General features: G+C 32.4%; 2 protein-coding genes across 2 annotated transcripts; both read right to left on the bottom strand.

Moving 5' to 3' along the window:
* Positions 1–2,214: 2,214 nt before the first annotated feature.
* LOC133172553 (GTP-binding protein GEM-like) lies at positions 2,215–6,910 on the bottom strand. The gene is made up of 4 exons (XM_061307467.1): positions 6,394–6,910; positions 6,072–6,157; positions 3,080–3,263; positions 2,215–2,825 (listed from the first exon to the last, which is right to left on the bottom strand). Exons 1-4 carry the CDS (start codon positions 6,866–6,868, stop codon positions 2,581–2,583), a joined length of 990 nt encoding a protein of 329 aa, XP_061163451.1. The 5' UTR covers positions 6,869–6,910; the 3' UTR covers positions 2,215–2,580.
* Positions 6,911–7,612: 702 nt separating this feature from the next.
* On the bottom strand, positions 7,613–10,910 carry LOC133206091 (GTP-binding protein GEM-like). The gene is made up of 4 exons (XM_061342020.1): positions 10,420–10,910; positions 10,032–10,114; positions 8,409–8,592; positions 7,613–8,180 (listed from the first exon to the last, which is right to left on the bottom strand). Exons 1-4 carry the CDS (start codon positions 10,853–10,855, stop codon positions 7,927–7,929), a joined length of 957 nt encoding a protein of 318 aa, XP_061198004.1. The 5' UTR covers positions 10,856–10,910; the 3' UTR covers positions 7,613–7,926.
* Positions 10,911–16,887: the final 5,977 nt, after the last annotated feature.

The following is a 16,887-nucleotide window of genomic DNA, read 5'->3' as shown; positions in this document are numbered from 1 at the left end:
GATTAAAGAAGATGTCGCCACATGAATCAAAAACATGGAAATATTTTGAAAGAATGACTGAAATTAGGACCGTAAGGTGAAAAATGTGTGAAATGGAATTAACATACATGGATGTGACAACAAATATGCTAAACCACTTTAAACTGAATTTAACTCTAAAACCAGTTATGAAAAGGACATCCTGCAAAACAACCATTTTTATTACGGGTATTCGACAATGAATTTATTTGGATGTGTGTTTGTAATTAAAATTCATATGCAGTGCATTTGTGTTTTGTATATACATGTACTGGTATACAAATGATGAAATAAATATACAAAGTGTAAAAACGTTACATGCAATGCTTATTACAGTTACTACTGAAGTATATATATAAGTCGCGAACAAAAATGTTTAGGTCTAAAGAAAATTTATCCGAGTAACCGGTTACTCGATCGGAAAAGTAAGCGAGTGACTGATTACTAAAATCGTCCTATTTGACAACACCAAAAAGAAGGCATGAAAAAAGATACATTTTCATGCTTTCTTCGAATTCTTTTCCGATACTTGAAGTAATCCTTTGCAATGAAAAAGGTGAAGATAACGAATAGTGATCAATCTCATAAAACCGACATAGGATTTTTTTCATATTTTTACGGATAACCCCCCCCCCCTTCCAAGAAAAGCAAAAAAAAATATATGTGAAACTTTCATTTTTTTTTCTGTCTGAACATCAACAAAGAAAGGAAAGTAAATGGTTGCATGTTTTCTGAAACACACCTTCATGAATGTATATTCAAGATTACTTCATTTGTAGTTACTGTCTTAAAAAATAGTTTATTGTAATTGAAATTGGTAAATCCCTCACAAAGGAAAAGGTCAACTTTGCCAAATAACATACTTTGCTAAAATTACAGTTAATGTACTATATAACATACCTACCCTACTTATTACAATTCTTATTGGTGAATATATATCCTTCATGTCAATTTCTAACCTTATACCTATACACATGTAAACGTTTAAACTTCAAGTACTGATAATACTAGTAACTTCTCCCACGTTTCGATTTTCCTTAATGGGTAATTCTGGGACTTTACAAGTAATACAAATAATCCCTTTTCACCAATGCAATAGTACTTGAAACCCCTTTCTCCTTCGTACATTTGTAAATGCTGTTTACTTTCTTGTAGTTTGTCCTAATTGAATGAAATTTCAGTAAAGCTTCTTTAAATTTCATAATTATTATCTAGAAGAGATTCATGAAATACACAATCCGCCAAACACCAATATTTTTGTGAATCAAATGGCTCAGTTCACTTTCTTTTAACTGCAGTAGAGATGAGAAGTTTCGGAAGATTGTGGTAAAATATATAGCACTGAACTGCTTATTTTTTGCGAGACAAGAGTCGCATTAGGCACGAATTCAACATAATTTCCCAAGAGAAACGTGTAATCAAATCCAAAGAGTATAATAATCTTTAAAAATTCCCAAATAGCAAAATTAAATGTAGGGTTCAATAAAGTACAAGTGTTTGCCAATCCTGAATCCCGGAGATTAAAATTTACAATCCTTTTATATACTTAGATATTCAAAGAAAGTTACTGACCATTTCCCTCTCTCTCTCTCTCTCTCTCTCATACACACGCACACCCTCTCTCACATACATACACACATACCACTCACACCCAACAATAACGCCTGATGACATTTTTGGGGGTTTGTCAATGTCAAGGATTTTTCTTCGCCCCCCCCCCCCACCCCACCCACAATTGAAAATGTTTGGTTGTACCCCAAAACTAAAATTGCTTTCTACGGGCCTTCCAAATATCGATTAGGAAATTTGTCATTTGAATGAAAAAAGAAAGAGTATTTGCTTCACACACATCTGTATATGTATATGTGCATCATAAATTTATTACTTATTTGAAACCCAAATGGCGATTTTCTTCTTTATGACCCCTTTCCCTCTAACCTTTCTCATTTTACATAATTATATATATATATATATATATATATATATATATATATATATATATATATATATATATATATATATATAAAACAATCCAATCAACTTTATGTCAACAAATTTTTAATATTTGCATTAACACCCTCCCACTTCAAAGTGTCACATGTATCCATTATATCACTCATGCTCTACAACGTGTTTTAAGGAAATGTGTAGCAAACACGCCTCATTTTCTCACTTAATTTTTCAGTAGGAAGTTGATAAAGAAAAACATTTTTTTATTATATTATTGATCATATAATTACGAAAGTGAAAAAAATATAACTCAGATGCGTAACTTTCAGCTTAGGAAAAGCTCTATAAATACTTAGGGAAACATTTAGTAAAAATTGACAGTCTTGTCATGTGGTTACACTATTCTTCGAGAATCAAAACAATAAACAAATGATACATTCATCCACAATAAGATTAAACAGGAATAGTAAACAGTTAATATATAAAGTTAGGAATCGTCATCCAATTTAAAGAAGGAAGAAAAACATCACAATTATTTCAAACATGAACATTTCGATGCCATTTTCCTTATACACATTCATACTTTTCTGCATTGAACATTACATACGATTTTCAATCATACGGTTTATTACTTTTTTCTTTTGATTGTCCAATTTTTTTAAGCTTGTTAAGAACTCGTTTGGTGAAACTAGTAGCTTTCGGTGTTTGTGATTCTTCCGATGTCGTCTGCTTCCTGCCTTCTCGCCTTTGAATGACCTTGCGGACGATACCGACCAGAAGTTCATCGATGTTGTGGTTGAGGACGACAGAAGTCTCTGTATATTTACACTTGTACTTGTCTGCAAACTTCTGGGCCTCTAAGTAATAATATTTAATAAAAAAAAAAAGGTATCAGGCGTATACATTTATTAAATATTCTGGATCACAGAGTACAAAAAGGGAGAGTCCAAAGGGAATCGTAAGCATACATATTTTTGAAATCAGTCTTTCTGAATGATATATATTTTCTTCAATTCTCTTTACGTTGATTTTAAAAGTAAATTGAAAAACTGTTGAAACTTATACATGTAAAAGTAATATACATCTAGTTCAACGAATATATTTCGTGTACCTCGTTCGGAAACTGTTCTGTTTCTTGCTAAATCGCATTTGTTTCCCACGAGAAAAATGGGAGAGTTGTACTTCATCTTGTCCCGAATGATTTCGATTTTCTTGGTTGCATATAAAAATGAAGAAGAGTCCACGACAGAGAATACTGCCACTACTGCATCCACTAAAGACGTCCTGTGGCCTTCCTGTAAAACAATTTGAACTTGAAAATTACGGAATGAATTGGAACAGATAAGTAGATGTTTATAAGAGATTGGAAAGATTATGCAAGATTGTACTCAACTCTGTATCAGATTCGTTTAAGAGGAATGGTTCATCTAAATTAAGAATGTAATTTGGATTTAATGTGGAATGCTCAGTATGTTGATAAATCATGCAAGATACATATATATTACTTAATACTACATTAAGGGATAGAATATCTAAGGTTTGAATGTAAATGTAGTAAATTCTCCAAAATGTCTTACTTATAGAATGTTGAAGCATGATTTGGTTTTGAGAATTATCTAAACATGTTACCATCTGATGTTAGATTCTACTTGAGTAAATTTCGATGTGTCAGTAATAACTTGCTAATTGAAGCTGGCAGATTTTATAGCATTGATAGATCTGATGGGCACTGTAATCTCTGCAATAACAATGAACTTGATGATGAGTTTTGTTATTTATTTGTCCTTTTTTAAGAATGAAAGACAAAAATATAGCTAGTTATATTTATATGAATCCAAATACAATATCTTTTTTATGATTTGATAAATAATTCTGATATATATATATATATATAGAGAGAGAGAGAGAGAGAGACGCACGAATGTAAAGCTGAAAACTTCAAGGAAGCACTACAATATTAAGTTCTCCGTTATTCAAATGGATTTTTATTAATCCCTCTGTATTCATTTTGTACATGAATGAAATATGGAGATAACGAACAGTATTCAAGCTCAAATTCCATTTAACCAATACAAATCGGGAGTGGAGCAAACACAGACCTCCAAAAACATCAGAGGTGGGATCAGGCGCCACAGAGGAGCGAGCTTCCCCTGCCGACCGATCATACCCGCCGTGTGCTCCTTGTCATGATCGGGAAAAAACGGTAAATCCCGTAGACAATTTAGTGTGTAAATAATGGCCTAACAATTAGTATGAAAAACGTCAGTCAGCATTTGACTTAATGATAGGTTGTATTTGCTGTCAAGGTCATTGTATATATATATATATATATATATATATATATATATATATATATATATATATATATATATATATATATATATATATATATATATATATATATATATATATATATAAAATATCTATTTCTGGTGACTGGGACTCGGAAACACAATTACGAAATATTTGGCAAACGTTTCGTTATGTGTGAGCCAAATATATATATTAAGATTCGGCTTCTACGGAAAGTAATATTTCTTCATTGTCATACGGCAGTGCTACAAATAGTCCGATATATCTGACGTTTTCCAGGCTTATTTAACGAACTTGATATTTTACTGTAAATATTGATATTTTTTACAAAAAAAGGACAGATACATCTTACATTTAATTTTATTGTTTTAGAACGGGTCTCTGATGAGATTATATTTTCTCTGGTTGGTACATACTATAGTCCATTAGAACAATGCACTCAGACTTAAAATTTTCTTTGAATTCAATTTTGAAGAAAAAAAAATCCCTTGATTTTTCCAAATTATGTCATCAAGTTTTACTGAAATCGTTTAATTAGTAAGTGTCGTCTAGGTACTCTAACTTTGCAAATTTGGAATGTTCTTGGTAATTAAAACGGACTCTCGGGATCCCAAATAATAAGATCGGTTAATAATTTCATCAGACTACTTAATTTTTTTAACTAAAGCAATTAGATTCATAAAGTTTTTTGCCGAGGGGCTGGAGCAATATGCGAATAATGTAGATATTTGTGGAAAATGGAGCAGTAGTACACACGACTTCCTCTTGTGGGAAACGAAGACAAATAATCAATAACTATTAAAGGGAAAAAAATTACGGAAAATAACATTCGGTGCACTTGATGCAACCCTCTGGGAGAGAGGAAAATGATTATATTGTAACAGATTTGGAAGAAAATAGGTTTGTCATCCTGGAAACGTTCATTTACTATTGCGTAACGAAAGCATAAACAGGTAGAGAGTGATTTGAATTTCCAAACATAGGTAATGTTTTCAAAAATAGATGTGGGGTTTCTGGTTTGATAATCCTATAAAATTATTGTAAAAATAAAAAAGTGGATAATAGTTTAATGATTTCTATATTTGAGATTTAATGTAAATTTCATGTTTTGTTAATCTCATTCCATGTTCCATATTCCTTTTTCATTGCTTTTTTTCATGTATTTTCTGCCATTAAACGATTGTTTTCATAGTTTACTAGTAAGTCATGTATTATTAGATACGATATTTAATTAGCAATTATTAATAATTTAAAACAGCTATGTTGTTTAAGACATTTAAATTTTAATCATTTACAAGAGACAGCTTTGGAACAGTTACATTCTGAAACATCACAGAGATGTGCCTATATAGATTGAGTTTCTTGCATGTATAGTTACGATGTATAATGTCAGGTACTTAATGACTCATTTTACCCATGTATTAATATATTAGAGGATTAATCAATGTCATTAATCCCAAAATGACAACGCATGAGTTGTTTTTTTTTACAGACAAAAAGTACAAGAGAAACCATTATTCCCAGCAAAGCATATGACATGACTTTGTTGTGTCATCTGCAATTGAATACTAGAGCCGTTAATTCTATGGATGCTATGCTCAAGTCTCTGTGCAATGCTCTTCTGTTACATCACAAGAATTTTGCTCTTTCCTCTACACTATTCTGATACAATTGGTGCAATGTGTCGTTATATGAACTGATCACGATTCGATTCGTATCTAAATGTTTATAACTAATTTTCTTAGTTGACTAGAGCATGTAATTCCATGCTTCATTTCATATCTTCTTACCATAAACTCAGTTTCTTCAACAAACTGCACACAATATTCATCTTTATTGAGTAGAAGGAAAATATCCTCTGGTGATTCGGCATCTTCTGAAATAAGATTTAAATGATAAAAATTGATGCTTTGTACATAAAGGTCCTGAACAATTTGTTGTCTTTGTTTGAAGAAATACCGTAAATTGTCTAATCCGGACAACAATTGGCCAGATTAGACAACATTTCAAACAATTAGGTTTTCTCAAAGGGACTAAAATAGCCAGATTTCGAATTACATATCACCCGGATTAGACAAGTATTACTATTATACGTATATTAAAAGCGCATACCTCTTTGGTGGTTGATGTATATTTCCTCTGACGTTGAGAACTGACTTTTCAATGTATGTATTCCTACTTCGTCGCAACCAACCAATGCCACCCTGACAACTTGGACAACACGTGGTGTTTCGTTATCAGCGCTTACTGAGGCTTCGACACTACCGTCACATTTCTCACAAGAGTTTATGCTGATAGTGCTCTGTCTTCGGATTAAGTCCCCACGGTTCTTTAAACCATCTCTAGTTAAGTGGAATGACCGCACCCTTTCTAATGGACGGGTTTCTGGGGGTGCCAAGAACATTTTTGGACTTGCCGGACTTGGCAAGCTATTACGTCGCGCCAATGTGACATCCAATCGAACATGGTCAGGCTTTTTCAGCTTAAAAGAAGACGCTCTTTTAAAACCTGAGTCTGACATCTCCTCGGGAGGGTGTAAGAGCCCCACGGGGTTCCGACATTCTTCACTACTTTTCCCCGTTGACATAGTGCTGAGCCTTTCGTGTTTATTGTTGTTATGGTGCAATCTAGTAGATTGCAACAATATTTTATGCATCTGTGAGGTGTAGTGAAGAGTGAATCATAAGCGCGTCAGTTGGTAAAACATTCTTGTTTGTGATGGGTGCTTAAGATTGGTACTTTCCCCCTTTCAGCATGCTTTACATCGCACCTCATTTATCTATACCCGCATTTCGTCATTAAAAAAAATTTTTGGTGTACTCTGGTCGGTTTGAATTCTAGGACGAAATATTAGGGGTTAATCGATAAAATTTTTAATAATAAATGAATCTAAAATTGACTGTTTCACCGAGTTAAATGACAATAGATAATATCGATTTTGACAGTAGTGTTGTGTTAAAAGAACGTAGTTTCATCTTTAACATTTTTTTTTTTAAAAAGAAGACCACTAGCCAAGAAAACTTCTATTTTCTTGAATGATGGTGCCAATTTTAGCTTCCTGCTGTGATGCATTATTTTCGTATTACAAAGGAATGACAAATATTCAAGCATGATGCGATCGGTGTTTCCAGAACGTTGAGTTATACTGAGCTTGAGGCGTGTTCGGCACACCCATCTAATTTACACATATATGCGTGCATATTGAATTTACTAACTATTACTAATGAAAATCTCATGTTTATGACTTTTTTCATATAAGATATTATATGTACTGGTGTTGAAGTATTCCTTCACATAACTTTTATGCATAAAACACTCTAGACCAGGAAAATATTTTAAAATATTTTATTATAAAGGTAAAAAAGAAAATAAAATGGAACATGATAGATACAATCAGTATAAAAGAGAATTTATCAAGATTCTTCCAGTCAGATTCTCATCAGATACGCGGTGAACATCCAAACATTCTTATCGTGACTCAGAGCACAATCTTTCACCTCCAACATGTCAGTCTGTACCGATCTCTGTTATTCTAGTACATATTATACATACAATCAAACCTTAGTCATAACAACCAAATATTCATCAATGATATGTATTAACTACGTCTATGCTTTGCTGGGAATCATTATCTTATCATCTATTTCATACGTCAAATAACTTTGTGCACGAAAATTCGTGATGTCCGATTTTCATAAGTTTTTGTAGAAGTATTTTCGTAAACATGGATGCTGTTTTGGGGTCTTTTGTCAGATCTCCGTCTGTGTTGTTGCTGTAGCTGTGACGTCTGCTGCGAACCTGACGTATAATTCCCGCCAAAAGTTGATCCACATTGTGGTTCAAAGCCACAGATGTTTCAATGTATTTGCAATTATATCTGGTCGCTACCTTTTTGGCGTCTGTGAAAGAGGAAATGAATATCATTAAAAGATGGTTAAAAAATTTTAAAAAGTAATTGTATTGAAATCATGAAATTATATTTTTATAAATATTTAAAGTAAGCGTAAAAATGTACGCTTATTTTTGGAGTCTAAAATGTTCATACTGCTCATCTTTAAAAGAAAGAAGAGGAATTATAAATGTGAATCTGGCTCTTCTTAGATATTTTGCCAGTTTCATTTCCGTACCTTTTTCTGTAACAATTCTCTGCCTCGCCAAGTCGACTTTATTTGCTACTAGAAACAATGGTTTGTCGAATCCAATTTCCTGTCGTAACATTTCTATTTTTATGATTCCGTTTTTAAAGGATTTGGCATCAACAACGGAGAAAACCACCACAATTGAATCCACCAACTCATTTTCTGCTTGATTCTACAAATATATCAAGACTAAATTGTATTTTTTTTTCTTGGAACGTTTTACAAGCCTTCTAATGATGTTACTTTAGAAAAAAAAAATCTTGCAAATTAAAAATAAAACTTTTATAATCTAATCGTAAGAAAATAGCGCAAAACATGAATGGTATTTTTACGTCTCTACATGTACCTAACTTTTGATTTAAAAAAAATCAGTCAGCTTTTTTGTGTTTGTGTTTGACTATAAATAAATATAAATAAAATGTTATCCTATGCATTCAAATAAAAATTTAAGACTGCGTTTTCGAATTAAACAAGAGGACAATTTATCACAACGTTCACTCGAGTCACAGAGTACACCGACTAAAGTAATCTTTTGAAGCTTCTTCTTATGACCCTTTAGCTTATCTATTTCAAAGGACATTGATATTGACGAATCTACATTTCAGAAATATAAATTAATAAAATTTTTTAGTTTGAGCATAGTTTGTCGTCAAAAGAATAAGAATTTTTCTGTATATTTCTATTTAATTTTTTGAAATATTAACAGTGTCCTATACCCTAGTTATAGGGGTAATTACTTAAAGAAAAAATATTCTGCAACACACAGAAATTCCCGTATTTTGATTTGACCGATTACAGGATAGCTGTTTTAAAATGAAGTTTTAAAGAAGGAAGATGTCAATCTAAACTAAATCCTTTTAGATTAAGGGGCCATGATTAAAACAAATTTAGATTTATATGCATGAAAAGAAATCTTCCTCTTCTTCTAATAAGAATCTTAACAAGGCAACATCATTTACATTATTTATGAATTACCTCCCCGACTTGGCCTTTACAAACTTGAATCCCCTACTGCACACTCGAAGATACTTTTTGCGAGATTTAGTAGAAATTCGCCCATTGTTGTTGAGAATGTATACAATGTAAAAAGTTATAATGGAAGTCAAAGGACAAACTCTCACGTAGTCTCCGGCTTACGTGAGCTATACAACCTTATATTTTTATGAATGAAATAGCGTTAGAATGCTAAAATGTCAGTTCCCTGAGTTCGCTGTAGGCGTATTTGAGGACTACGTTTTAAAGCTTTATACACGACTGTGACGACTATAGAAATAACACAATCATGCTCTGGTTCTTTGTCAGAAGAGTATTTTCATCCTCATTACATATTATTTGGTTTTTACTCCTCATTTTAGAAATGATATCATTATCATTTGTATTAAATTCCTACACATATACGGCAACCATGATAAGATTCTAGGTATTATCTTACTCATTTCTAAATAAAATTCCTTTGAGAAATCTAAAACACACGCAGAGATCTCATACGAGCGTATTTTCTATCACATTAACTCTTTCCGTGACTTTATGCATTTTATTTTGCCGTTTTTATCAGATTTATTTCATGTTGGGCGATCACAATGGCATAATGTGCGCTGTTAACCATCTTACCGCTAACTCCGCTTCATCAACAAACATCACATATGACTCCTCGTCATCCATCAAGACGCATATCCCATCTTGATCTTTGATATCTAAAGAAATAAGGTAAAAGTTACTGAAAGAAAGTATGATATTCGCAGCTTTGGAAGAATATGACTTACTGTTCGTTAAGCAGAATTATTTTACAGGTACTAACATAAAAATCTGTAAACATGTAATAATATTTGAAGCCTTGTTTCATTTTGAGACAATTTTGAGATTATACTTGTCGTTTTGATTCTCTACATCAACAATATCTTTATGAACTGAATAACATTCAAATTATATTGATAAGACATTTATCATATAATTTGACATATCCTCGTGGAACATAGCGATAATAATTTAATGTACTCACCATAATTATTAATGTAGAGTTCTTCTGAAGTTGCAAATTGATTTTTGAGAGATTTTTTCCCAACGCCTTTGGAACCAATAATGGCAACCCGTAATTGTTGTTTTGGGCAGATGCTTTCCATTGATGACGTTGCTCCAGTGGAACATGATTCGTATCCATCACTTGTTCCTGCGCTGCATACACTGTGCGGTCTGAATTTGTCCCCACAGTTTTTCAGTCCATCTCGTGTTAAACTAAAGGATCGCACTCTTTCCAAACTCGATGACCGAACAATTGAACCGATTACGGTAGGACTTGGTAAACTGTTTCTTCGTTTTACCTTTGGTCGAACAGCTAAGGACGTTGGTCTTTCAATCCTGAGAGATGAAGATCTCTCAACTTGTTGCGACTTTTTGATTAAAGATGTCTGATATTGCAGCTTTTCAAGCTGTTCCATAGCTAAGAACTTTGTTCCAACTATCTCAAGATACAAAGTTTAAGTGAATATGCCCTGTTTACGTCTCTTTAAGATATATATACCCTTTCTCCGAAACAGCTGACTCATAGAGTCTGTGTTATCGCTGACGTCTGATATACCAAGGTGTGCAGAGATGATACAGTACACTAATTCACAGAAGTTATACGGGGGAAAGATGTCGGTTGAGGATAAAACATTAATAATCAAAATAAATCATATCATGTGAAACTATCACTATGACGAATAGTGCGATTTTCAGGTTATGCAATTGTAATAAGTACAATTTACTCGATATTGGTCGATTACAAAAAGATACAAAAGGTATAGAAAGTGTCTGAAAAAAATCTGTCAACTATTCATATAGTTTTGATTACTTAGAAAAATGGTGTTTCCAGAAATTATTGGGATTTTTTATGATACATTTATCTTAAATGTTGGATTATATACAAACAATATAATTTAGTGTTACCATTTTATTTAATGACAAACCCCGTACTTTCTAATGATACATGCAGTTTTCAAGGATAGCCTCCCATTCATTTTATATACTTTCTGTTGTCTGCCGATGTTCAAAGTTATGGCTATCGAAAATAGAAAGCCTATTTAAGCGAAGTATTAGTAAGAGATTGTTAAATCTGGTGATATTTCTAAAACATGCACTGAATATTTCATCGTCTACTTTGTATTGTGTGGTACAAAATATTAAAAAGAAGACCTAGAAAACATTCACAGATCAAAGAAGGCCACTAGGATATTTGCTCAGTAAGAACAACACTATATGTAGAATTGATAAAAAAAAAATGAATTCAAACTTTAAATATTTTATTTTTAAAATATTTTGAAAAACACATTTTACGAAAAAATTCTAAATTATTTCTGGGGACACTATATTTCTTATCTTATCTTAGATACTCTTGGTTACTGGATATCTTCAGTTTAAACGTCATCATATAACAAATAATCATGGATTTCTAGACTTTTTTCTGTGTTTCGCTTTTTTAATCTTTAAATATTTTTTAAAGATATTTTTATATCGTGATTTTCTTATTTATTTGATAGTTGTGTAAACAAGATTTACAATACATTCAGAACTGTGATAATTTCGTTGATTGATTGATTGTATATTGTGTTACGTCCCATTCGAGAATTTTTTTTCACTCATATAGAGACGTCACCATATACCGGTGAAGGGCTTCAAATTTACATCTAATATACTCGGCACAGGTCTATTGAGCAGTGAGGGGTTCTCTGTCGTGCCAACGCCTGCTGTGACACGGGACCTCAGTTTTTAAGGTCTCATCCGAAAAACCCGTGACTTTCCTTTCTAGTCCGGGCGCTTGGCAAGGGAACAGTCACTTCCTATGTTTACGTCTTAGGTTTGTCTCGGTGCGGCGAACGAAAATCGAATCCGGGCCTCCTGATCACGATGTGAACCCCTAACACTAGGCCACTTTGACCGGTTTGATAATTTCATATACTACCATAATATACTATTTAAATAAATTGAAAATTTACAATATAACATTGAGTGTATAAATTGATAAAATAAGTAACAAGGGTTTAGGGTCTTACTTTATATATCTCCTGCATGACATGTTAAGCAAAAGAGTAATTTTACCCAGTCATTCTACAAAAACATGGCCAATTAAGAATTTTTATGTCGCTTACAAATTTATCGTTGTAATATCTTAACTATAAAATTAAAGATCAATTTCAGCTCTAAGAATTAACATACACACATAGTTTTGTAATTATTAACCGATATGTATGCAGTTAAAGTTTTGATATGAACATAATGTAATGTTGAAAAACGTATATCACTGCAAATCTTCATTTCGCTTCATTTATTTACAAATTTCAAGATGGAATTTTCAGCCGTAAAAGCGTTCCGAATAGATTGCAATGAATGTTAAAAAAAATTTTTATCCTATATGAAAAGTAATCAAACCACTTCTCGCAAAGAAATACATGGATCTTCTTTCATGCGAAATCATAAGCATGTCGCTAAAAATCGATTAACTTTTGTAATGATTTTGTTTTGAATTTCACGCACAGAATGCAGATTTCAAAAAGAACTGAAACTTATCTTAATGTGACCACGGAGCCTAATACCATCGATTCTAGTTGCGAATCACCTATTTCTGACGATTACATTTTCGACAGAACAAAATGAATTAGACAAAAACAGTTGTCTCTCTTAAAAATTTAACTTCCGTAATGGTAATTCAGGAAAGTTTTTGATTAAAGATATGAAATTCTTTATTATTTTAGGAGCGAAATGCTTCATACGTTTGTTTAACATCCTAAAACAAACTTTGAGTTTAACTATTGCCGAGAATTTTAACTTTTATTGCTGGGAATTAACTTCCGTAACGATTAACTCCCGTAACGATATTTTTCCCGAAATTTTAACTTAAATTCGGATTCATGCGACACTACATGAATCATACTTTAGCGTTCTATATTGAACATTAGAAATAAAAAAAAAATGGTCAAATTCAGCTTTATTTAAAAATAGTAAGACTTTATCAAGCATTAACTTCCGTAACATTAACCTTAAAATCAATGGTATATTGAAATTGTTGTAAAAAGTTAACGATACCAGATTTGTGGACAATTCTTTTTTTTTCAAGTTCTCTGATATGTCCTCCAGAGAAATATGATGTTCATTTTGCTATTCTTAATAATAATTTTTTTTTCATGTTTTATTCCCTGAATTGGTCCATTTATCGTAGAATGACTGTACCACGTTTTGACAGAGAATTTTTTAACAATGTAGGAGAATATTTAGCTCAAAATTTATTTTTACAGATTAATATCAACAAGAATGAAAAAAAAAATCGGATATACTTTCAATGGATCAAACTTGCCCCGTACCTGAGGTGGCATTGGTAAAAGATGCTTACGTCATTTGTGATGAAGTCTTGGCGAAGGACATTTTCACCCAATTTATTTATATAATTAGACCAATGTCCTTTTCAGTACATTACATTAAGTAGAAATATGAAGATAACAAAAAGTAATCAAGCTTAAGAATCCGATGGAACAATGCAAATTGGGAACAAAGCAAACACAGGCCTCTAAATACATTAGAGGTGGGATCAGGTGACATGGATAAGTAAGCATCCCATGTCGACCGGTCATGACCGCTGTGTGCGACGTGTCCCCACCCCCCAACGACCTCTCTTATGGTTCCTACTGACCTGTGATACCAAATTACAAAATAAAGCTTGTAACAGAGTCTGGTACTTGAATCAATGGTTTATTATCATTATCTATCATAATACATCAATTCATTATATTATCTATCATCGATCAAAATCCCTTGGCTTCAAACATCACTGAATAATGTCATAACCTTATATCAACAAGTCATACGTACACATTGCTTTGTTCGTATTAGCATTTTACATGATCATTAACTTAGTACATCAGTAGCTAAGGTAAACCAGTGCTAAGTCTCAACTCTAAAGTACCAAGATGACTATGTTTACTGAAAGACTGATGCAAGCAGAACTTTGCCAATTCACGAAGCAGACAAACACACAAATATCTGTGTTAATTAGGAAAATTGACTGATAATATGAGATTTGTGGATTTGCACGTAAACAAGGTCAAACTAAAGAAGGTTGGTCAGTAATGACTTGCCTTGAACATGATCTTATTTATTATATTTATGCACAATGGTCAGTTTGAGCACAAAACATCAACAAATTAAGAGAGTGGATTAAGTTGTTTTGATCATCTTCGCATTTTGTATTAGTTCATTTACCTTCATATATATACTATACACTGTATGATTTAATCAGAATCCACGGTACAAATATAATCAAATTTTATCATTTTTACTCACATCTATTGAATTTTCAAGTAGTTCTACTTTAACAAACCAGTTAAATGAATAAGCTAAAAATATAAACAAAGTGAAGGATGCCTATCAAACCAAGTATTCGGTAAATGAGAAAGGTCGTTGAAGGGTTAACCAAAATGAGAGTAAAAAGATGTTAATATTCGTAGTTGTTGTTTACTGATGAAGAAATAGGCTGATGGATAGGACGAATACATGTAGGTGGGCCGATGACAGTGGGCAGATGACAGCAGGTAAATTGGGAATTTACGAGAGAAACCCTGAGTTTGTTTTTCTGCATACCTATTAATTTTTTTTAAACCACCAATCACTCCAAAATATAATATGGCTTCTGCGTAAAATGTAAACGGATTCTGGGAACTAGATTTTTGTTGAAAAATGTCGTTTTCAACCAAAACTGGTCCCCAGTATGAAATTGAAATCTTTGAAACCTTATTGCAAAGGCACATTTACAGGGCAACACCAGTCTTTTTCAAAACACGATGTGGTTACTGTGCAAAGTGTAAGCAAAGTTCTGGGAACCAGGTTTTTGTTGAATCAACCCTAGTAGGCCCCCAGGAGTAGAATGCAAACTAACTTTGAAACCTTATTGCACATCTTCAGGACCTACCAATATGATTTGGCCGCAATGTAAATCGGAGTTTTAGGAATCAGGTTTTGTTTAAAGAAATGTCGTTTTCAATCCAAAATCCATAGGATGAAAATACAAACTATGATACCTTCAAAACCTTGTTACAAAACCTTGTATCTTCAGGGCACCACCATTATAAATTGGATACTGCTTAAAATGTAAGAGGAGTTTGATGAAAGGTGAAACACGAACTAACTGGTATAACAATAATATACATTTAGAACTTTCTTTAAAACGTACGGGTATAATGAACTAGCAGGAAGTTATAATAATAGAGTTTAACAAACCCAGGAAAGGTCAAGCTCTGAATGCCAACGTTTCTTTTGTACCGGTGTGATTAGCTGCTGGACTTTCATTATTAGATAAAAATAATCACTCTATTAGAAATGTTGTATATAATTATCTACATTTTCAGCAATAGTGATATGGTATGTATAAAAGTGAATATTTGGCCAAACCTTTCATTTATATAAGATGAATTTAGTATTTTATTAGTAGTTTTGTACAACATGGGTATAATAAGACATTTACACAAGTCTCATAGATCTGTGAACTTTTCAGTGCAATGTTTTATAAGCTTATTCTTGTCCATGAACCGGATCATTACTCGATGACAAGACTGACAAAAAAAAACTCTCTGATAAATGAACTTGTATCATTAAGTAGCCTAATTGAAAATGCATATTATTTTTTTTCACAATCGAAGCTGTTAATGACAGTGCTTTAACCTACTGAGGTATTATTTAGGCTGATAGGTTGTTATACTTCTTATTGTTATGATGATAATTTGCTTTCTCACTTCATTGTAAGAAATCAACTTATGTATATTAAAGCTGCACATTCTAGTTTGGGTACATTTTGGTGTTATCCTGGTCAATCCGTCTGTCTGTCACACTATCACCTTTTTCAAATTCTTTTTATCTTTTAAGCAGTAAAGAATTCATACATGTATTTTGGAATATGATTGATGGTGCCCTGTAGATATAAAATAATATTTAAGAGATTTCATTTTTATCCTGGATCGGGGTAAGGGGGGGGGGCAATATTTTGCAATGATTTCCGGGTTCCCAGAATCCAAACTACGTTGTATTTTGCGCAGTATCTAAAATCATCTTTTGGGATATGATAGTAGGGTTTTGTAGATGTGTAATTAAGTATCAAAATTTCATTTTTGCAGGGGAGGCTATAATTCAGGGCTGAAAAAAACATTTATCACAAAAACCTTCTCTCCGAAATTCCTTTTTAAATACAATTTAAACTTTATTAAATTCTTTAATGTCAGATTGGAAATAAATTTATGATATGAAATACAAACGTAAGAGGCCCTTGGGCCACGTGCTCACCTGAGCATTTTACGTTCAATTTGATATACAATGTATGTATTTTTATGTTAAATCTTTGTTATATGTTAAATGTAAAATGTTTCTTTTTTGCTAGTTACCCTGTGCGAAGGAGATTACGTTTAGAACCATACACTGCCTTATAGGGTATAATAACGTTAAGTTAAATATG

Source organism: Saccostrea echinata, unplaced genomic scaffold (genome assembly GCF_033153115.1).
Source record: "Saccostrea echinata isolate AGI-Se365-2 ecotype Australia unplaced genomic scaffold, CSIRO_AGI_Sech_v1 ptg000054l, whole genome shotgun sequence".
In the NCBI taxonomy this organism is placed as follows: domain Eukaryota; kingdom Metazoa; phylum Mollusca; class Bivalvia; order Ostreida; family Ostreidae; genus Saccostrea; species Saccostrea echinata.
The sequence above is the reverse complement of the archived record's forward strand: the minus strand, read 5'-3'. Positions and strand labels throughout refer to the sequence as shown.

What these genes read in the sequence shown, in the direction of transcription:
- LOC133206091 (XM_061342020.1), bottom strand. Translation starts at nt 10,855, where the DNA reads ATGGAACAGCTTGAAAAGCTGCAATATCAGACATCTTTAATCAAAAAG. An exon ending in ACTCTACATTAATAATTATG is followed by an intron (nt 10,115 to 10,419) that starts GTGAGTACATTA and finishes TTATTTCTTTAG; the next exon opens with ATATCAAAGATCAAGATGGG. An exon ending in TTGATGAAGCGGAGTTAGCG is followed by an intron (nt 8,593 to 10,031) that starts GTAAGATGGTTA and finishes ATATATTTGTAG; the next exon opens with AATCAAGCAGAAAATGAGTT.
- LOC133172553 (XM_061307467.1), bottom strand. Translation starts at nt 6,868, where the DNA reads ATGTCAACGGGGAAAAGTAGTGAAGAATGTCGGAACCCCGTGGGGCTC. An exon ending in TTGAAGAAACTGAGTTTATG is followed by an intron (nt 3,264 to 6,071) that starts GTAAGAAGATAT and finishes ATTGTTTTACAG; the next exon opens with GAAGGCCACAGGACGTCTTT. An exon ending in CAGAACAGTTTCCGAACGAG is followed by an intron (nt 2,826 to 3,079) that starts GTACACGAAATA and finishes ATTATTACTTAG; the next exon opens with AGGCCCAGAAGTTTGCAGAC.